The sequence below is a fragment of the Girardinichthys multiradiatus genome, chromosome 3 (assembly GCF_021462225.1).
Source record: "Girardinichthys multiradiatus isolate DD_20200921_A chromosome 3, DD_fGirMul_XY1, whole genome shotgun sequence".
Lineage (NCBI taxonomy): Eukaryota > Metazoa > Chordata > Actinopteri > Cyprinodontiformes > Goodeidae > Girardinichthys > Girardinichthys multiradiatus.
Genome location: NC_061796.1, coordinates 48,403,613 through 48,425,352, shown reverse-complemented (window position 1 = coordinate 48,425,352; position 21,740 = coordinate 48,403,613). Strand labels below are relative to the sequence as shown.

The 21,740-nt window shown below is 44.5% G+C and overlaps 2 protein-coding genes across 4 annotated transcripts in view; both read right to left on the bottom strand.

Moving 5' to 3' along the window:
- Window positions 1-17,024, bottom strand: part of LOC124866047 (CREB-regulated transcription coactivator 2-like) — a 28,932-nt gene extending 11,908 nt beyond the window's left edge. The window contains exons 1-8 of one of the 2 annotated variants that reach the window (XM_047361676.1): window positions 16,545-17,024; window positions 9,675-9,776; window positions 8,144-8,260; window positions 6,470-6,531; window positions 5,098-5,166; window positions 4,532-4,638; window positions 3,563-3,589; window positions 288-367 (exon numbers count right to left, since the gene is read on the bottom strand). In XM_047361676.1, the coding sequence (XP_047217632.1) occupies window positions 288-367; window positions 3,563-3,589; window positions 4,532-4,638; window positions 5,098-5,166; window positions 6,470-6,531; window positions 8,144-8,260; window positions 9,675-9,776; window positions 16,545-16,718 (738 nt within the window). In that variant the 5' untranslated portion in view covers window positions 16,719-17,024. The remainder of the gene's footprint in view (window positions 1-287; window positions 368-3,562; window positions 3,590-4,531; window positions 4,639-5,097; window positions 5,167-6,469; window positions 6,532-8,143; window positions 8,261-9,674; window positions 9,777-16,544) is intronic. The other variant, XM_047361677.1, reaches the window with a different exon arrangement.
- Window positions 17,025-18,700: 1,676 nt separating this feature from the next.
- The window catches only part of LOC124862468 (zinc transporter ZIP1-like), a 6,342-nt gene continuing 3,302 nt past the window's right edge, over window positions 18,701-21,740 (bottom strand). For both annotated transcript variants that reach the window (XM_047356417.1, XM_047356426.1), the window contains exon 4: window positions 18,701-20,401. In XM_047356417.1, coding sequence (XP_047212373.1) covers window positions 19,721-20,401 — 681 coding nt within the window. In that variant the 3' untranslated portion in view covers window positions 18,701-19,720. The remainder of the gene's footprint in view (window positions 20,402-21,740) is intronic.

Here is a 21,740-nt window from a genome sequence, read left to right as displayed (position 1 = left end):
AGAGAACCTGAGTTTGTTGGAGAGAAGCACCAGAAGGTCAGGGAACCTTGTGGTTCCCTCAGCATGTCTGAGAAGAATATCTAGATTTCAACAGTGTTTATGGCGAGGAGCAGAAATCTGACGGTTCTTGACATAACGTCTAGTCTTAACCTTCAGTTACTGTGAGAAGATCAGCAGCTCAGAGGATCAGAGCATTCAGCTGGTTCATCTGGTCTGTTACACTGAGCAGCATCAGTGCTCATCAAACTATGACGGATTTTATGAAAAAAGCAAGAATTCAGGGGTACCTTCTTGATGTCCCAGGCTTTAAGCAGTTTGTCTTCATCCAGAACATTTTCTTCAATCGGAGGAACTGGATACGGGAACACTGCAGGACACAGCAGGAGAGCGTGAAGCTAAGGTCATTTCTGATGTTTCTACCCTCCAGCTTTCATAAAACAATGATGATTAATTAATGAGTGCATCTGATCAGCAGAACCTGGAGATCCACACTGTTAACTCCTGGGTGGAACATCTGTGATGCTGTGTTGGACTCAGACCTGCTGAAGGCGACATGCTTCTCATTCTAAATTAGGAGAACGTCTGCGTTATTTGCATGTGTTTAGATAAGACGGCGACCCATTTGTGGTTTAGGCTAAAGGAGTGAAACCCTAGTCCTGTTTGGACCTTTGTATCTCAGCCATCATTTCAGACCCATAATTCAGAGTTCCTTCATACAGAGTCTGGCCCGGTTTAACAACTGCTTCATCTCAGCTTAGAAAGGCTGGAATATGCTGTAGGGATCAGGGGAACAGCACTAGGCTGGTTTAAATCTTATCTGTCTGACAGATTCCAGTTTGTTCATGTAAATGATAAATCATCTTTAAACTCCAGGGTTAATTGTGGAGTACCACAGGGTTCAGTACTTGGGCCAATTCTCTTTACTATATATATGCTTCCAATAGGTCAAATTATCAGGCAGCATAGGATACATTTTCACTGTTACGCTGATGATACTCAGCTTTACTTATCCATAAATCCTGATGAACCCAACCAGTTAGATAGACTACAAGCATGTCTTGAAGATATATAAACTTGGATGACTTAAAATGTTCTGCTTCTAAATTCAGACAAGACAGAAGTTGTCGTCTTTGGACCGGAGTCTTTAAAAAAGAAACTGCTTAGTCAATCACTTAACCTGGATGGCATTAAATTGTCCTCCGATAATAAAGTAAAAAACCTTGGTGTTAACTTTGACTAGGACATGTCATTTAAATCCCATATTAAACAGGTTTCTAGGATTTCCTTCTTTCATCTCCGGAACATTGCCAAAATTAGAAATATCCTGTCCAGGAGTGACGCTGAAAAACTAGTCCATGCATTTGTTACTTCAAGGCTGGACTATTGTAATTCTTTACTATCAGGATGTCCACAAAATGCAGTTAAAAGCCTTCAGCTGATTCAAAATGCTGCAGCAAGAGTTCTGATGAAAATTAAAAAGAGAGATCATATTTCTCCTATTTTAGCTTCCCTTCATTGGCTCCCTGTTAAATCCAGAATATAATTTAAAATTCTCCTCCTCACATATAAAGCCCTTAATGATCTAGCTCCATCATACATCAGAGATCTGATTGTTCCATATGTTCCTAACAGAGCACTTTGTTCTCAGACTGCAGGTTTACTGATGGTTCCTAGAGTCTCTAGAAGTAGAATGGGAGGCAGATCCTTTAGTTATCAGGCTCCTCTCCTGTGGAACCAGCTCCCAGTTTTAGTCCGTGAGGCAGACACCCTGTCTACTTTTAAGGCTAGGCTTAAAACTTTCCTTTTTGATAAAGCTTATAGTTAGAGTGGCTTAGTTTATCCTGAGCTATCTTTGTAGTTATGCTGCTATAGACTTAGGCTGCTGGAGGACATAATGACCACTTTCACCCTCTTCGCTACATTCTCATACTACTCTCCAATTTTGCATTATTTGCTGTTATTTCAGCTTTTAACTTTGTTCTCTCTTTTCTCTTCCTAGAAGCTACACCTGGCCTGACTCTGTGTCTACCTGTGCACTCTTTCTGGAGAGGGGAATCGTCCGAGCTTCTGCTGGCAACAACTTAATGCTCACCTTCTACAGATGATCCACATGGCCCTGTCTTTCAGTGTTTAACCCTTTCTCTCTCCTAGACATGGCTACTGACTGAGCTTCTACTGTAACTAACTCTATGTTCTCTCTTTCAGACTCTAACCTTGAAAACTGGATCAGAGTTTATCTGTTCTTTCTTTCTAGATGAAACGACTAAAGGAGCTACATCCATTAACATTTACTTTTCCTTCCCATAGAAAGTACTCCTGGATCAGTGCTTCTTTGTTCTCTTTGTGTCTCTGCTCTGTTCTCTCAAACCTCCAGTCGGTCGTGGCAGATGGCCGCTCACACTGAGCCTGGTTCTGGTTCTGCTGGAGGTTTCTTCCTGTTAAAAGGGAGGTTTTCCTCTCCACTGTCGCTACATGCATGCTCAGTATGAGGGATTGCTGCAAAGTCAACACCAGTGACTGTCCACTGTCTCTACATGCTCATCCAGGAGGAGTGAATGCTGCAAGTCACTGACTGGATGCAATCTGCTGGGTTTCCTTAGATAGAAAAACTTTTTATCCAATTTGAATAAATAACTGAATCTGACTGAACTGTTCAATGGTTACGATTAATAGGAATGTATGAACCTGACTGTTGTGAAGAACCTTGAGACGACATGTGTCCCACTCCGTTTCCCATTTTTATCCCGGAGATGACATTTAATTCAGGATTCTGTGGGCCCCACTGTGGACTAACTGAAGAAGGTGAGCACAGGAGGTCCAAATGAAACCTAGAAATCCTTCCGGTCATCCGCTGATCAGTAGTAACCCAGTAAAATCAGGCGGAAGTTCCCAATAATCCGGTTCATGAAAACCTTCAGTATATTCCCACAGGTGTTCCTAATGTCTCCATCCAGCATCAGCATTCTCAGCTTCTGATTGGCTTCCCACTTAGCCTATAGAAGCTTCCATGTTGTCCACTCGTTCTTCGGGTCTCTCTCTCTCTCAGAGACTGTTGTCCTAGATCGAAACCAGAACTGGGTCTGACACCTGGCACTGTGGTCAAACTGGGTTTTTAACTCCATCATCTCCAGTCATCAGGGTGTTCAAACATGAGATGATCAGTAACGGGAACTTTCAGTGTCATTCAGATTCTTTGGCGGAAGATTTAGAATTGGACAACAAAACCAGAAATTAACTGCAGCTGGTTCTGGATTAGGTGGTTCTGTGCAGTTAAAACCTCATGACCCATCTGGGATCTTTGCTACCTCCTTCATATATAAAGATCTGCCTGGAAGAATCTGACCGACTGAAATGTTTTGGAGCTGGTTCTGCAGCAACGATGGGCAGCAAGATGTTCCTACTGATCAGATTAAGGATCATTAATCACTGAAGTTAAGCTGGTTTTTAGGAGTGGAGCTGAGTCCCACGTGATGATAATACCACCACCACCCAACACCTTCTGAACGATGGGATGCTCTCATTCGTTAGGGCAGCAACAGGTGGACAATGTGTGTTCACTCACTTCTTCGGTTCTCTGCGTCGCTCTGACCTGCAGCGTCAAACAAACACAAACACAGCAGGTTTCAGGCTGATGGATTCACATTAACGTCACACCTGAACATCCTGGATCTGCACAGCATGAAACACTGAACAAATCAAGCAGTTTCCATAGCAGATCTGAGGATGGAGCACACATGAAGCCATCATTTGTTTCCATTGTCCTTCCAAGTAAAATGAGCAGCATTATTATAACATATCATTGTCCCTCCAGAGAGTTCTGGGTCTGTCCCAGTTTCTCCTCCCCATTAAACCTGCCAGGAAAGCCTCCAAAGGGAGGCGTCCAGGAGGCGCCCTGATTAGATGACCCACCTCATCATCTCACCACAGCCCCTGCTGGTGACATTAACAACCCAGGAAGTTCTGTACACATCAGTGTAAGGACCGGTAGAGGTCAAGCGAACCCAACTCTTGTCACATGTTTGATCTACAAAGGCAAGAAGTCACAGAGCTGAAACACCCATCATGCATCAGGATAGGCTGAGATTCCAAGTCCTCACTTCAACGCTGATCCTGGAACAGATGGATGGAGGACATGTGGACAACCTGGAGACATGTCTGTCTTATAGCTGAACATCTGCTTCAAGTAAGTTAAGCCAACTCCTCTTTACTGTAGATGATTCTTTGATTCATCTTTCCATCCAGCTCCTGCTCCATTCCTCCATCCCTAAGGAACTCAGCTCCAACCCAAATCAAACCAGAACAATGGGATGGATCAGAGATTGAAGACAACTGCCCAGATTTGTTCCCAGTCTCAGGTCACCAAAATAAAGTCATCAGGATACAGTTGATCTGATCTTTATTCACATCATGGATGTCCAGTCTGCTTCTTCACGTTTTATTCTGGTTCTCTGAACAGATCTTCTGTTGGATGTGGGTTTAAAACGGGTTGGGACTCTGGTCAAACATGTCTGGTGTTTGTGTGTCTCCTCACCGCTGCGTCTGCTGCCCTGGGGGTTGAGGGCGGGTCCTCCCCTGGAGAAGCGGTCCCCCATGGGAGGGTTCATCACGCTTGTGTGGAGAGCTGAATCAGAGTTGGTCCTGAGGGGATGAGAGACAAACAGAGATTCAGCAGGAGAACGGTTAACACAGTAAGAAAGGAAGGAGGACATGAGAACAAGCTGCATCTCCTCACACAGAGCAGATTGATCTGCAGCATTTCCCACACAGCTAACATCAGATCAGAGCATGTTCAACCTCTCAGAGAAAATGGGCTGAAAGCAGCTTCTCCACACAGTCCCAAAGTGTGCAGCTGCAGAAAAGGACCTCCTTCAGTCTGCTGCAGTAACCTCAGAGCTGTCTGAATGTTCTCTGAGTGGATCTACAAAGATCTACTGACTGCTGGTGCTCAGAAAGGAGAGCAGAGACCGACACCATCAGAGTCAAGTGAACAATGAAAGCAATAAGAGGTGGACGGATGAAACGACAGGAACAGGAAATAAAAATATCTCAAACTGTCAGGAGAAAAGAAGGATGGAGAAGAGGAAGAGGAGGATTCACCTGTTGAGGGCTGTGGTGGGAAGACGAAACAACTGGCTTTTATCTCCAGGGAAGTTTCCAGACCAATTCCTTATAGTGATTGACAACAACAAAAAGTTATTTTTCTCCAGCTAGTAAGAAACATCGGATAGAAGGATGCAGGGAGGATGAAGAAGAAGAGCACGAGAATCATATGCAAGCCAAGAAAGGAGGAAGATAGAGGTAGCGAGTGCAGGGCGGGAGGCCGCATTACAAGATTAATTTGATGTTTTTAAAAAGATAAACGAGGATCCGACTATCAGCTTTAATTTTAGAGGTGTTTCATGTTTAAGTACTTTAAGATCTGAGAATGAAGAGGTAAGTTTTACGGATGGGAAAATTAACATCTTCCCAATTAGAACAACCAGAACCCACCTTACTCATAAGACAGGCCTGAATGTTTGGCCCAGAAAATCTGGAACCAGAACAGGAAGCAGAGATCTTAGTTTCCAGGTTCCTGTCCTGGTGAATGAAAGCATCGGTTAATCTATTTCTGCTCTTCGGACGATGCGTTCATTCCTGTGGCTCTTGTAGATCTGAACTGCATGATCCAACTGGGCCTCAGAAAGGTTCAACAAACAAAGCTGGTTTATTCTGACAGCCTTTCGCTGTGTTCTACACTGATGTAAGCTACCTTTCTTCCATTATGTTGAATAAAATCAACATTTTGGGATCGTCTACCTATAAAAGTTCCAACAAGAAGAGCAGAAAAGAATCAAATCTGTCCTGATAACAAACTAAAACCTTCAGCAGCAGAACCCTGCAGACAGGTGGAGATCCTCTGCAGCCAACATGAGAAGCAGGTCTGAGTTAAAATGACTGAAACTGCAGAAAACAGATTAAAGAACCCGAAGAAATAAAAGAAGTGAGAAGCTGTTGAGAAGCAGCTCAGGTGTGAAGAGTTGTTCAGCCCAGGTTCCTGTTAGTGCTTCAGCTGTTAATGAAGTCAAATAGTGGGATCCACCTTTGTGTGGCCTCAGACTGACTGGACCCAGCATTTAGTCTGGTTGGGCCAGCAGAGACAGCCCAACACGGTCCTATTTTTCAGACCGATACTGGTCCTATTTTACAGCAATATGTTTCAACTCTGACCTACATGCCAGCAGCAGGTCAACAAAGACACAAAACATTTCCTTCTCTTTCATTTAGCCTAAGAAAATTCTCAAATTCTCTTCTGTATTAATGAAGCTGCTCTGACTTGAACTACCTAAGGTCACACAAAGGCTTCAGTGGGACTTTGGGGCTGCGGGAAAACAGGAGGCTTGAAAAACAAGTAAACAGGCATCTCTGCGGACAGACTCGTCTCCATGGAGACTGCTGGAAGAGGGGGGTGGGGGGGGTTAACAGACACCACCTTCTCCAGCTGGCATCGGGGGGCGGGGACAGGTAGGCTGAGTTGTACAGAGAGTTGTCCACCTGGAGGGACCGAAGGTTAAGGAACAATAACACAATCATGGTTGTTTCACAATAAAAGCCTAACTATTCAAACTGCTTTTCTTCTTCTGTTAAAATAAAAGTCCCATGTATGGAAACTAAGCCTACTCAGATCTGAGCCTGATGAGCACTGCCTCCTTCTCGGGGTTACAGTTGGTTACTTTAATTTCTAATTACTAGGGGTGCACTGATTGCAGTTATCTAGCCGATCACCGATCTTTAGAAAGGCTGACCTGACTGACACCATCAAGTGTTAAAAGGTCACAATACACCTTTAATGTTCCAAAATTATTTTATAGAAAAACATTTGACAATGCTCGTGAAATAATACAAACTTGTACTAAATGTATGAGGCAGTGCTCTCAAATATAAATGAAACATTTAGAGCATTGCAGTTCCTTTAGTCTTTCATTTTTCACATTTTAATAAGAATCAAAACTTGCACAATCGGTTAGACAAGTAGATAAGATCAGTGGATAAGATCGGTTTCACATGTAAGTATCAGTTGATCACCGATCTCCCAAAATTCAGGAATCGGCCAGCCGATGGATCGGTGCACTCCTACTAATTAGGCCACGTTTCTCTGGTTTTACTCTGGTTCCATCTGCATACTTTATTTCTACAAATGAGAAGACCCAAAACATTCATTAGAAATGTTGGGCAAAAATAATTAAAATGCAATAAAAATGTAAATCATGTCAGCAGCTTAAAAGCCTCTGTTACAGTTCGGACTGGATCAGATGTGCCCATCAGAACTTTTGTAAAACTGTCGATAGTAATTGACAAACTTTACTGTACTCTGTTCAGCCATCCTGTTATCTGCTGAAAGTGTTGCTCTCTCCGCCAGCCTAAATGACCCACAGACATATCAACACGTTCTTTTAAATAGCTTCACATCTCTGAGCTTCCTCTGACTTATTTAAGACAACCCACTGATACTGAAGATAACTGACTGACTCTTCTTCCTGAAGTCGCAACTTCCACACTGAAGAGTGTTGTCAGGAAGGTCTGATCAGAAAATAATAGCCTTCCATCTTAACATCCAATACATACATCCATACATTAGACTACATGATCATTTGTGCTCTCTTAGTAGAGTTAGGAATATCAGGACCTGATCCTGCAGTGAAAGAGGCTCATCTATTAGCAAGCAGAGTTTGGACCGGTACCACTTACAGCACACCCTTCTGTGAACCTACCAAGCTTCAGGCAGGAAGACAGATAAGAGCTTAAAGAAAAACGCTCAGACTCTGTTTAAGGCTGTAAGCTCTTCAGTGATTTAATTCATGTAGTAAAACTTGATCCAGACGGATGATCAACCTGTCAAGAATATCTACAACTAATGTTTCAGTCCTGCAGAGGAGGCCGAAGACTGCAGAGCTGTTTAAAGGGTCCAATGCTGGGAATGAATTTAATTCAGAAGGAAACCAAACAGAAGCATCGGATATCTTGACAGCATGAAACAGACTCTCACCGGGTCAACAGAACGTCCTACAAACAACAGTCCAGATCTGAACAGAACTTTCTGATAAGCAAAAACACAAATAGATCAAATAAAAACAGATTTACAAACAGGACAGAAGCTGAAGGATACTTGGCGGTTTCGGTATGGTCGAACAGGCGAGACAAAGCGGCGGTCCCTCTGGACTCGCTCCACCAGGCCGTGATGTCGAGTCGAGCGGTTGGACTCCAGGCTGGACTGGAAGGATCCCTGAGAGGCAGAAACAGGAGAATAAGAAAACTTGATGAGTTTATTTAAAGCTGGGTTCAGATATTGTATTCTGACCGTTTATTCGCTGGACGTTTTAAAATAACATTCAGACACAATGAAAAACAGTTACAGCTGCTTTGTTTGCAGTTTCAGGAGATGTTCTGGGGTGGGTTGGGGTGGGGGTTGAGATAGAGTCCATACATCAATACTAAAGATATTTTTTCAGCACTAGCGGCCTTTGTTTTTCCATTTTTGACAGTAGGTAGACAGGAAAGAGGGGTAGACAATCGGTAAATGTCACCGGGTCCGGGACTCGAACCCGGGACAGCCGCCATTCAAGGACTGTAGCCTCTGTATATGGTCGCGTGCTTTCGCCCCTACACCACCAGCGCCGCGCCCCATACATCAATACTAATACTTCAGAATAATTGGTGGTATTTATTGGATTTGTGATATAGGTGATGTTAAAAAACAGAAGAATAATAGCCCTTATGTGAGGGGCTCCCGCTATACGCGGGACGCCACCTCAATTTGAAGTGGGGCCATGGATGTGTCGGAGTAGGGTCTGGGGCTGGGAAGGGAGCTGAGGGATTTGGGTATGTCCAGGTGGAAAGTAGAAGTCTGGAGGCTGGGACCTCCTGGCGGGGCCTGCGTGGTGCCTGTATTCCTGTCTGGTTTGGTAGATCTCTGGGTCCTGGGTTGTTGGCGGTGGGGCTTGCTTTGCTTGGCTGGCCCGGGGTCTCCCAGATTCCTCCCACTGAAGGGGGGTGGCTGCTCTGTGGGAGCTCCTTTGTGGTGTCTTTGGGGATCTCTAGGGGGTCCCTGGCTTCAGTCGGCACTGGGCTGGTGTGAGCAACGGAGGGACAGAAGGGGGAAAGATGGGAAGCTGCTAAATTAGAACTAGAATGAAGTGAAAAGCCAAACTTTTCCATCAGGACAATTCAGGGAAATGTTCAGGGGACATTCAGCTAATGAAAACTTGCTTCCTGGAAGATTTCACAAGTTCATTAATAAATTATCTGTGCATAATTCAGCATGTATTAGATGATGTGCTGCTGTAATTTCTTTGGGAAGGAATAGGTTTTGGTTCTGAGTGAAGGTCCCAGGTATCACAGATCTTGCTGGTTCGGTGGAGTCTAACTACCCTTAAAGTCCAAGCCAGACGTACATCCCTAGTGAATCTGTTAAAGCTCATGTAGGTTAATCATAACTGGTATAACATCACTATTTTCAACAATAGTGATGTGATTAAATAACATCCAACTCTCATTTGTGCCACAGTAATTGCATAGGGTCCATAGGGGGCGCTGAGTGTATTTATCTCGCGTTGTGACACATTGACAGCTAAACAAAAACATCGGACAGACTAGCAGGAAGTGACATCAGAAGTGAGAGGGAGGTGCTTGCGAGTTACCTGGAAGTCCAGCGGGTTCCTGCCGATCTGGTTGACGTTGGGTAAGGAACCGCCGTAGTACGGCCCCTGGGTCCGGGCGAGGTGGAGCTTCTGGGCCTGCAGCTGCCAGAACAACAACAGGTTCTTGGTAAAATGACCAAATCGGTCAATTATCATTCAAGCTGTGGGGTTTGTTCAACATTAAACAGGATTTAATCAGCATTCAGTCCTGGATCACATGACTTGTGATGTCACACAGCGACACAGACACACCTCAGGTTTCTTTTTAACATGAGGCGTTCTTTCTTTCCACCAGATGGTGGCGGTACAGGTAGCGTTTGTGTTGTTATTTTTATTCACTAAAACAGGTAACTTCACCACAGTAGTTATTGAACAGCACACGGTAACCCATTCAGGCACATCCTGACCCATAAATGAGCTCACTGAACCGATGCTGAAAAAAATTTTCAAACATCATCATTTAGGTCATTTAGGCTTATTATATGGAAACGGGTTTGGACCTGCTTCAATGAGCTGCAACCAATTGACTCTTCTCAGCTTAGAGGAGACAAGCTTTTAAATCCTTCATTTCACCTTGAACCCTCCAGCTGTGGTCTATATAAAGTGGAACCTCAACGCTTTGGTCTGAACTCCTTGTTCTTGTAGCTCCTCAGGCTCCTCTTCTACCTGTTCTGAGGAGCATCTGAGAGCAACTCGTTTTGGTGCCGTCTCTTTAAATGCTGCTGAGGCCCTTCACACCCCGCCCACCTCCAGGTCAAAGAGCGCTGCACTTTAACCTGTTCAGCCATTGTTGTAGTTTGATAATTATCTAGCTACGCAGAAAAACAATGAAACCTGTTAATGTAACAATAATATTAAAATCTGCAGTCTGGTTCTGTCCTCCAGGAGCTAAAAGCAGCACCGACATCAGCAGAAGACCCGATGCTACTGCTATCAGAACCACGTCCAGGACGTCACATCCACACAATAAAACTCACGTCTAAAACAAAGTTTGTTGTCATTTTAGCGTGTTTGCAGCTTTGCAGCGTCCGTCGTTTCCATAGACAGAACGAACTGATCTCTTCATCAGATGAAGTCTTTCAGCAAATCCTTCTTGATACTAGAGGAGGTTGAGGAAGAACTCCTCCTTGAAGAGCTTCATGCAGACCAAGAGGAATTTCTCCACTGATGTGGGAACATTTCCATGAAAAATTAAATTTAAGCAGGAACTTTGAAGAGGTTCTGGTTCTGGGGGTCGGTGTAATGAATTGCGTGGGTTAAAACACCCAACAACCGAACTGAACTCATCCTCTTTCAGGGTAAACATACTTGAGCTTGGACTACAAAATCACAGCTAGAAATAACATGGAGGATACGCAACATTGATCAGCCACAAGTCCATGACCTTATTTAGTTGTTCAGCAGGAAATGCTGTGATGTAACAGTTCATAAAACCTAACAGATGATCAAGAAAACTGAATGGACTGAAATATATGACCCAAAAAGAATATAAAGATATCTATGCAGCACCTGGAGAGACTAAATTCAACTTTTCTACCCTTCTACAGACTCCAGGTACACAACAACATGGATTTAAAGGCTAAAACACTGGATTTTGCATCATTTGTCCCTTTTAAAGTTTGAAAGAGCTCGATGTGTTTCAAAGAATAAAAGTGCACCAGAGACGCAGCAGAAGATGAATCAGAAACATCAGAACATTTTCTCAAATTGGGTCCCCAGTGAGTGCTGTTCTTCTGGGACCTCCTGGATGAGTCCCTGATGAGCTCTTGGAGTGATTTTGGTAGGTCAGCCAGTTCTGGGAAGGTTCTCCATCATTCCATGTTTTCTCCATGTGTGGAGGTTGTCAGGGATCCCAGAGCCTTAGAATTGGTTCTGTAATCCTTTCCAGGCTGATAGATGTCAGAGACTTTGTTTCTCATCTGTTCTTGAGTTTCTGGGTCCTCTCCTGTTCTGGTGAAGCTACAGGATTAGATCTGGGGACTAACGTTACAATGGAAGGAGGTGGATTTTGTCTGCAGAACCATTTTCTTGTGAATGTGTCCACAGGTTTGCTGTGTCTCCTACGCAGCTTGTGGGAAACAAGACTTCTTAGTTTCTTTTTGCAGCTGGACTCTGGTCGCTGATTGGATGACCTGTGAAGATAATGAGTCGGACTGGATTTTATTTGGGGAAACATAAATGGTCCCCATACACTCCATGCAACCGGTTCCAGGTGTATGGATACTTTTGCACGGCACTGAAAGTGTAGAAAAAGACGGTTTAGTGACAAACAAGAACTTCCCAATGTGGGATAAAATCAGACTAAAGAACCTGAGAAAGGGTTTTGGTCGATGAATGGAGATTCAGCTGGATTAACTGGGATGATCCCTGGTTTACTGGATTCTGTCAGAATAAAACAGCATTTCTAACTTTTCTAACTGGGATCAGATACGTTACGTGAACATTGTTAGATGACGGCTTAAAGCTGCGGAGAAACATCTCCTCAGAGATTCTGTAGAAGAGGCTGAATCTATTAAAGTGTCCGGTGTCCATTACAAACGGATCCGGACTGTAACTGACGGTCAGTTCTGCTCCTAAAGGTTGCTGGGTGTTACTCTGATCTCTGCAGCAAACTAAAACCTGTCGAGGTGAATGCTGGCAGAGAAAATGCATATCTACAGAAAACAGCTTCGACGCACACACCCAGATGCTGTTAGCTGATTGGCCCCTGCTGCAGCGTGTGTGTGTGTGTGTGTGTGTGTGTGTGTGCGATGGCTTGTGTCATCAGTACAACGAAGGACGAGGAGGTGCACTAAAACAATACCTGCACCAGAAACAGATCTGTCAGCATCAGGGTACGGGTCACATCAGAGGAGCAGGAACTTCTAATCCAAAATATTTCAGGTTTTATCTCTACGGCTTTATTTAGTTTGTTGGTATCCGTCCGGTCCGGCAGAACATTCCTTCTCCCAACACTTAACGCTGTTCCTGCACTGAAGACATTGATTCCTTTGTCCCATTCCTCCTGCAAAGACATTCTCAGCTGTCCAACAGTACCGGGTCGTCTCCAACATCTGAGAAAGATCGGTCCAGTAAGTGTACCCTCCTTTTCCTCAGCCAGGCCCTTGGAATGTGGTTTTCCAATGTCCATGGATGTCCCTGGAGAAGATGTGCTCCTGAAGGCAGCAGATGTTGCTCTAAAATCTCTGATGGACGTTTCTGCATCAATGCTGCCATGAAAGAGGACATGATCCAAGCCCATAACATGATGCAACCTCCTACCTCCACAGGGACTGGCTGCTGCTGAAAGGCTGGATGCTCCTCCTCCACCAAACATCTGGAGATCAGATCCATGTGATCCACTCTGCTCCATGTGACTCCTGAGGACAACAGGAACCACCAGGCAGGTGGACAATGTTCACATCTATGAAGGACTAAAGCATGTGCTGATGCTTCAGAACCGATTCTGCTGCCCTCCAGTTCGATGTCTCGGTTTGTCCCAGCTTGCTCAGGTTACCGGAACCCAAACTGAGCCGAGTTCGGCCCAGATCTGAAACCATCAGGAGCATGGTGACAGTGAAGAACTGCAGCAGCTGAGCTCAGTTCAAACACTCAGCAGAACCAGAACCGTCCCACCACCTTCCTGAGGAAACATGCGGCTCACCAAGTATTGGACATCAGCTCATATTCAGGAACATTCATATGTTTCATGGTTTCTACAACTCACACATCACAGCAGCTTAGTGTCCTTCAGGTTTGGTCAGAACAGGGTCCATATGGACCCAACTTATCTGAAGACCTTTTCAAATATTTTGCTCTGAAAGACATTTGGCTGATTTCAGTTGTAGAAACAGATTAAAAAGTTATCACTGAAGGTACTAGAAGAAGCTCTGAGGTCAAACTAACTTCCCACAATGATGCAGGTCTGCAGTTTTTAGGATCACTTAGAATAAGAGTAAGCTTGATGTGTGATGAAGATGAGCCACCACTGCTTCATCAACACCAAGTCACCATCTGGAAGCTGCTCCTACTGCTGGAACCAGAGGGAACCAAGGTTCTGCTGCAGATTTCTGAGTTGATCTGCAGAGGAAGCCTCTGGGCTGCAGGCAGCTTTCAGACTTCAGCTTCATTTCCTCTCAGATAAGCTTCAAACTGCCAACGAACCAAAACCGTGCAGCAGGCCGGCCGGCCTCGCCCAGGAAGTCTCCCCAACACAGCTGAAGGAGGGAAGCTTCGAAACAGTGTTCTGCAGAAACAAGCCCAGAACGTTCCTTCAAGAGGAAGGAACCAGTGGGTTAGTGATGGAGCTTCAAGCTTCATGAAGGTTTCTAGTAGACAACTTAACAGGATTTAATGAAGTTCAGAGGCACCAGATTCAAGCTGATAAACCTGATGCTTCCACTGAGGAGAAGAACAAAGAGAACAGCGGGCTTGAGCCTCCTTCATCCTCCTCCTCCTGAGGAGGATGAAGGAGGCTCCTTCTTCATCCTCCTCCTCCTGAGGAGGATGAAGGAGGCTCCTTCTTCATCCTCCTCCTCCTGAGGGCTCTTAGGAAAAGAGACATCCTGTAAAATGTTAAGGAGATGTTCTAGACCCCAGACAGTAGGAGACAAGGAGTTACTGCAGAGAACCTGAGAAGATCCCGGTCGAGCACTCATGTTCATACAGCTGTTCAGCATCTGTATGAAGACCAGAAGCAGTTTCTACAGATGAACACGTCAGTTAAAATAAAAGAAGGAAAAACATCATCACTGATGGATTTGTGATCATTTTAAAGCTCTTTCTGTGATCTCCTGCAAACATCTGGTCTTCTCTACCAATCAGATCTATCAGACCGAGTCATTTCCTTCTCAGTGACCCAGTCAAGATAAGTCTAGAGGTGACTGACGTGTTAGTTTCAGTTCAAACAGTGAATCTGCAGCTGACTTCATCCAATAAGTTAATCAGAATTTCTTTCTTCCACTTTCTGTAGAGAACAAAGCTTCAGCAGTCTCAGCCAGTCCTAGTTTGTTCCTGCTTACTGGACCTTCATGCTGTTGTCCTCTGCTGACAAAGGACAGCAGCTTTCTGAACCTGCTGTCCTGCAGCCTGAGCTCACCTGGACACCCTGAGGGTTTGACTTGCAGTGAAACATTTGGGTCGTCTCCTCAGACACACCCGAGGAGTTCTGTTGCTAGAACCTCGTCCTAAGGCTGAGAACGTTCCTCAGTTCCAACAGGTGACCATCTGGTGGAAGCCTTGAGAAGCACTTCAGCCACGTCTGACCATCAAAGCTTCATTTACACAGAAGCTGCATCCTTTCAGCTGTTCGAACACAGCTCAACGTTGCCCTGAAATGAAACTACCAGTTTGTTTGAATGATAATGTTGGGTTGGGTCGAGCCGGCATCTTCATCTGACTAATGAAGAGTAAAACACTGGAAGATGAAGACAAGATTTCCAGGGCAGAACTTTAAGCTGTGAAAAGAAAAACACCAAAGCAAACTCCCCTCTGTGTTTATTGTGTTGATGACATCATAAGAGGCAAAGAAGTGGAGCTGATCAGCTGGTGTTAGTAAACACACGGTTTGATGGATGCTGCCTCCTCTCCAGAGAAAAAGGATCCGTTTAGGGTTCTGTTTGGATTTTTCCAGAGTGGGTGTTTGCCTCTTATTAAATGACTGCTCACATCACCTTAAATAGTTCAGTGATGTTCCAGAACAGCAGCTTAGATCTCAACTTTAACCATCTGCTCTCCCTCAGACTTCCTTACCGTTTCCTCCTGGTGCTGACCAGGTTACTGCTGATGGTTTGGGCTGTACTAACTGGTAGGACTGGGATCATTATAAGCCTGCCTGTCTCACCATCATTTTCAGTTATCAGGTAAGTAGTTCTGCAGGAAACCGTTTATGGAGCATGGCTGAAGATACTTGATAATAAACAGCTTTAAAGAAAAAATGATGAGAAAAAAAACCTGAAAAACACAAGATGGACGAAAGGAACAACATGTAAAGTGACACGGATGGACTGTTGTAGAAAGGTCTGACTTGTAGCTTTGAAGACACGTAGAGAGAAAGCTGATGTCCATCTGATGAGCTTCACCTTCATACCCAACGGGTTTGGGCCGAGTCAAATCCAGATCTCACTCAGCAGAAGCTCTGGACCATTTTCTGTCACTGTTGTTGCTTTGTGTCAAGATTTATTTCATCGTGTTTCTCTGTTCTGAGATTAAAATGAGCTCTTTTGAATTTGCTACCAGATTAACAACTTAGGAAACAATTCGTGTCGTTGTGAGTCTGCTGATAACAAAGCGCCTAAAGATCCAATTTATAACCGAGTCACCACAACACATTAGGGGCGGTTTTAAGAAGGACGAGTTAAAAACGTGGGTCCGGTACTCTACTGAAACGGAGTAGAAAAGCAGCCAAAGTCCAATGAAAACCAATGAATACGCTTTAGTCTGTTGATAAAGACCACTTCAACAGATGCAGTAAGAGTTTTATCTGCTACCACTGAAGAAAACAGCTGATTATTTAAGGTTAACATCCCATAAAGTCTGAAAACCTGACCCTAGTTTTAGGACTTCAGCAAGCAGTTGATCCCTGACAGCCTGACAGCCTGACAGCCTGACAGCCTGACAGCTCCCAGTAGTGCAACAGTAAACAGAGTTAGCATCGATGCTAACAGAAGCTAGCGATGCTAACGACGGAAACGAGGCGCTGTCGACTCTAAATGAGACACTAACTTCATATTTCATCTTTGAAAACGTTTTTTCTCTCTAAACTAACAGAACCTGAGCAGAAAGACCCACTCGAACAAGCAGACCCAGGTTATCTGGGAGCCTTTCGCAGCCGCGGACAGGCCTCTCTTCCTCCGGGGAGCTCCCCTCCTCCTGCCTCCGCCTCACACTCACCCTGGTCGAGGTGATGTCCATCATAACCTCCTGGAAGGCGGCTGTCTCCTCGGCCTGTCGCTGGGTGTGCAGGGCTATTTTCTCGCTGAACTTTCGGGGGTTGGAGGCCCCAGATCCTGAACCCGTGGCGGGTCCTGGTCCGGGTCCTGGTCCGCCTAAACCCGTCGCAGACATCTTCACCGAGCGGACCGGACGACCTGACGTAGTGGAATGATTTCCAGCAGAGAGGCTCGGAGGGTAAAGAGGTCTCACTGTGAGGATTCTTCTCAGGACCAGTGTCAATCAGACCAAGATTACTCAGCAGTTTCTTCTTATTTGGCCATCATAACTTCAGTAACATCTGATCAAAATTTCTTAAACTGAAGCATTCTGTTCTGTTATTCTTTGTGTTATTATAATGGCAGAGCCCAGAGTTGGTTTGCGCTTGATTTTCAGGCAGCAGCTAATTTAAGACTTTTGTTTTCTACTTTGTGGTCGAAGTGTGGCAAGTTTGTGTCTAACCATGAATTGTTTTTGTTTTTTATTATTTATTTGGTTGTTGTCTAAACCACATAGATAGATAGATAGATAGATATATAGATAGATAGATAGATAGATAGATAGATAGATAGATAGATAGATAGATAGATAGATAGATAGATAGATAGATAGATAGAGATGTTTTGCGGATTTGATTTAATAGACTGAGTGAGCCATCCTGAAGGAGTAGAAAAGCTTTGATGATTGAGGGGCTGCACTATGGCGCCCTCTGCCGGTTTGGCCTATCTGGTGCAGGGCGAAATCACTGCATCTGTTCTATCTTGATTCTAGAGTAGTGATTGTCTTTCTCCTGCTGTTGAACCTTCAAAAGCTCATTTACCACTTTATGTATACATTTATTAATAACTAATATTATTACTGATAACAGGACAAAGGATGAGAGTCCAAGAAAGGTCCAGGATGAGGCTCCATGTTCTATTTTAAAAACCTTTTTCTCCACAGAAAGTGTTTAATGGTAAAGACTGAAGTAATGGCTCAGTGGATGAAGGGCTGGAAAGATGCAGAAAAACAGAACAGGTTCATGAACATATTTTAATGAAATGTTGGGATAGCTCACAGCATAATTAAAATAATAAATTTGTTTTTTATGGGGTTACCATTCCATCAAAATCTAAGAAAATCAATTTTATGCCAGTTTTCTTTTTAGAAATGTAAGAAATTCTGACAATGGAGCCTCAGGGGTGTGAGATAGAGTGAGAGATTTAAATGTAAAAACATCATTTTCATAGATGAGAGAAGAAGCGCATTTATTTGAGCCGCAGTAAACATAGTTTCTCTGAGTTTAAGAACAACTTTAGTCCGACTGACGGAGCAGAAAGTCCTTTCTAAATATCACAAAATGTGTCATTATCTGCTTCAGCTAAATGTTTTTTTCATCAGTTATAAAGTGTTTCTCTTCATCCTTCACGCCAACTACTAACAAAAAATTAAAACCAGGTCAAATTATTGTGAAGCTTTTTTGTTTTATTCACAATAATTTACATTCAATGAAAACCCAGCCAATGCATAGAGCTGCTACAACATGTCTTGTGTTACTTTAACTTTAAGTGACTTATAAACTGGTGAAAATAAACTATTTAGTGCCTGGGCTGAAGACCCCAATGGTTCAGACCCTGAAAACGCCCCTGGTGGTGCCTCAACTTTAATTTGCTCCATGATGGAGCTCTTAACTGGAATTATTCATATGGAATCCATTTTCCTCATTGAAATAAATCGAAATACAATGAATCCAATCCAGACCCCCAGAAACACCACAGTGCAGCATTCATAAATATGAAGGTGCTCTAAAAACGTTAAATATTTGGTTCTGTGTTAGAAAAAAAGATGAAGTAAAAGTAAGCCTTTTATTAATTGCTGAACTGATGTGGAACAGAAAAACTGCAGAGTAAATAACAGTAAAAGCATTTGAATACATTTCTAAAACAGGAACGCCAAATTAACCTGAGTCCTTTTGCTAAAGTAAATGATTCAATAAATAAACAACTAGACCGAAACTTAAACCCCCCAATGCTGGACCCGTCCCTAGGATCCACAATCAACCCGCTCTCAGATTGAGCCCATTTAGTTTTATTTGGTTTTATCTCACTCATGATCAACAGTCAAACACAGACGTGTGGTTGTGGGTTTTTACCGTTTTATTAATGCAATATACAGAATAAACAGTCAGTGTACAAATAAACCAAAGACTGATGATGATGATGAAGGAAACAGACATTTAAGCATCAAAATAAAGAAAAGTAAAACAGTAAAATCAAACTAGAATATATATACATACTGTATAGGTGTGTGATTTAAACAGGATTTATCCATCTGTGTTGTACTCTAAAGTCCAATAGGAGGCGCTGTTGTTAAACTAATGAAAAAGGATCTAAGTTATCAGCAGCAGCTCTTTCAGAACCGCCACAGTCATATGAAATGTTTGGCATATTTCAGGATTTAACCTCCTGATTCTGGGTTTAATCAGTTTTTGTTCATTTATGATGATTTCATGTCTTTGGTCTTGATGCTACGTTGCAGATTGTTCCTCCTAAGTCTGGTAGATGAACACCTCAGAACCTTTACTTCATGTCGTCTCATTTAGTGACGGATTTTCAATTCAAGATTCCCATCATAAAAAAATTTCTAACTTTGTTTCCTAAAGATCAGTTTGGGAAAATTAAGTAAAAATTCACCTAGAAAACATTTGATTATTGTTGAAACAAAGATCTGGTATAAAAACACACGTCCAGTGAAACATTTAGAGTTGGACCTTTTCTAAGGAGCTGAACAGGATAACCATGTGACAGCTGGGCAAGGCTAAGGGGTTAGGGGTTATGGTAAGGTGAGCCTTGTGGTGCTCTCACTCACATATTCAGTTAGAATTTCACACAGGAAACTTGAAAAAGCCGTTGCTGGCTGATCGATAAGACCAACTTGAGATGTTCTGGTTCTGTGGACTTTAAATACATCCGTTATATTGGTCAAGACCATGCAGAGAGAGTTTGTGCCAGTCTCATTCTGATCTCATTCTTCTCTAAGCTGGTGTTCTGCTGATCAGGTCTAAGTCAATAAGTCGATGTTTTAGGTTCCCCTCTCCAGGTTCTGGAAGCATCCTGTCGTCCGAGCTGCAGGAGTCGCTGTCTGACACTGCACAGTGGTTACAGCTTGATGAAGAGCACCCCGGTCACAATGGCGAAGCCCAGCAGCATCATGGCCACCTTGGGGATGCGGCCGCGGGTGGAGGCGAGCTCGTGCGGCAGGATCTCCATGAAGGTGATGTAGATGAAGGTCCCAGCCGCCAGCCCCTCCAGTGTGCAGCGGGCCAGCTGATGCTGCGGAGACGTCTTGGTCTCAGTCAGGCCTACGCCAAGCGCGATGCCCAGCGGCGACATGATGGCGAACATCAGCAGGCAGCCGGACACCACAGAACGCCGCAGCCGGCCCTGAGACAGCGCCACGCTCAGGCTGAACGAGATGATGCTCTTATGGATCAGCAGGGCCAGGCAGATCTCAAGGACCTCCTTGCCCTCCTCGAGCAGCCCCACCGCCAGCCCCTCGAACACCGAGTGCAGAGACAGAGAGAAGACCAGGATGAAGGCCCGCAGCGCCGACTGGGAGCCCAGGTCGGTGTGGAAGTGACCACTGGACTCTATGGAGCCTCTGTGGCGGTGATGGTGACCGCTCCCATCGGCCGTCTGGATGTTGGAGTCCGCCATCAGAGCTCGGCGCTCCTCTGGGTGGGAGGAAGACTGTTCCTTAAAGGCCAGGACAATCTGCTCCAGAACCAGAACCAGGAAAAAACCCATGGCCATGATGAACTCCGGCAGAGGGAACTGGAGCTGTAACACCACAAAACACAAAACTGTTAAACATCTAAGATCAAGTATCTACATGGTCCAGATCCAAGCAGCTCTGGTTCTGAAGCAGCCCATTAAAACTGGGCTGGAAATATTCAGAATAATAAACAGAACCTGGAACTTCTGCCACGTGAAGTAACTGAAACTAAAGAGTTTAGTTTAACCGGAGACACAAGTTCATCTTTTGATGAAATAGCCCAGCAGGTGGATCACCTTCTCCACAAAGCAGAACCATTTCAAATACCTGCAGGAACTTAAAATATCTCCCCAAAAATTGGGGTTAGTTTGGAAACTGGGATCAAGCCTGAAGCTCAGAAACGGTCCACACTGACCTGGAATCCAAAAAGCAGATCAACGTGCGGACAGACGCGCGTCTGATCGACGTGCGGACAGACGCGCGTCTGATCGACGTGCGGACAGACGCGCGTCTGATCGACGTGCGGACAGACGCGCGTCTGATCGACGTGCGGACAGACGCGCGTCTGATCGACGTGCGGACAGACGCGCGTCTGATCGACGTGCGGACAGACGCGCGTTGGGAGGAACTATTTTCCTTGCTGGTCTCTTGTGTACAATGACAGATGCAATCAAGAGACTGGCTGGGCTTTATTTGCTGAATCATGACAAGACGGGCACAAATCGAACAATAATGCTTCTTTCCCACTGGCTCGTTTTCAGCGGCGCGGCTCCGCTCCGCTCGGTGGGGGGTGGCAGGCAGGAGAAGCAGACAGGGGAGATGCTGCTGTCTGGACTAGTGGAGCTCCAAAGTTGGCCATGGCTATAACGAGGACCAGGACTTAAAAGACTAGAACCACGGACTTCTGACCGATGTGAAGTTAGTTTTAGGTTGGATGTTGGATCTTCATGCTTCATGGATCCAGTTTGACCCGATGAAGGCAGTCTGATTACGGGCAGCTGCTCTCTGCCTGCTCCCTCTTCCTGCAGACGCTGGTTCTCTGGAGGGCCGTCAACAAATGTCAGAACCAAACCCGCTGTTTCATGGTGGGTTTGTTTGTGTGTTTTTGTCCTATGATGAAATACGTCACAAAACTGGGCTTGTCTGATTGGTTGACGCGCCATGGTACGTATGTTAGATGCTTGAAATCTCGAAACGCATTAAAACACGCCGCGCCAGACGTGTGATCTGACGCCCGCTTCCATCATAGACTCTGCATGAGAACCAGACACCCTGACGATCAAATCGTGTTCGGTCTGAATGCACCAATGAGGCAGAGAAGGATCAGATTGACCTTCTGCAGAAAGGTCACCAACCTCCTCTTGTTGATCCCAGTTCAGCTGGACTGGTTCTGAGCCTTAAAAC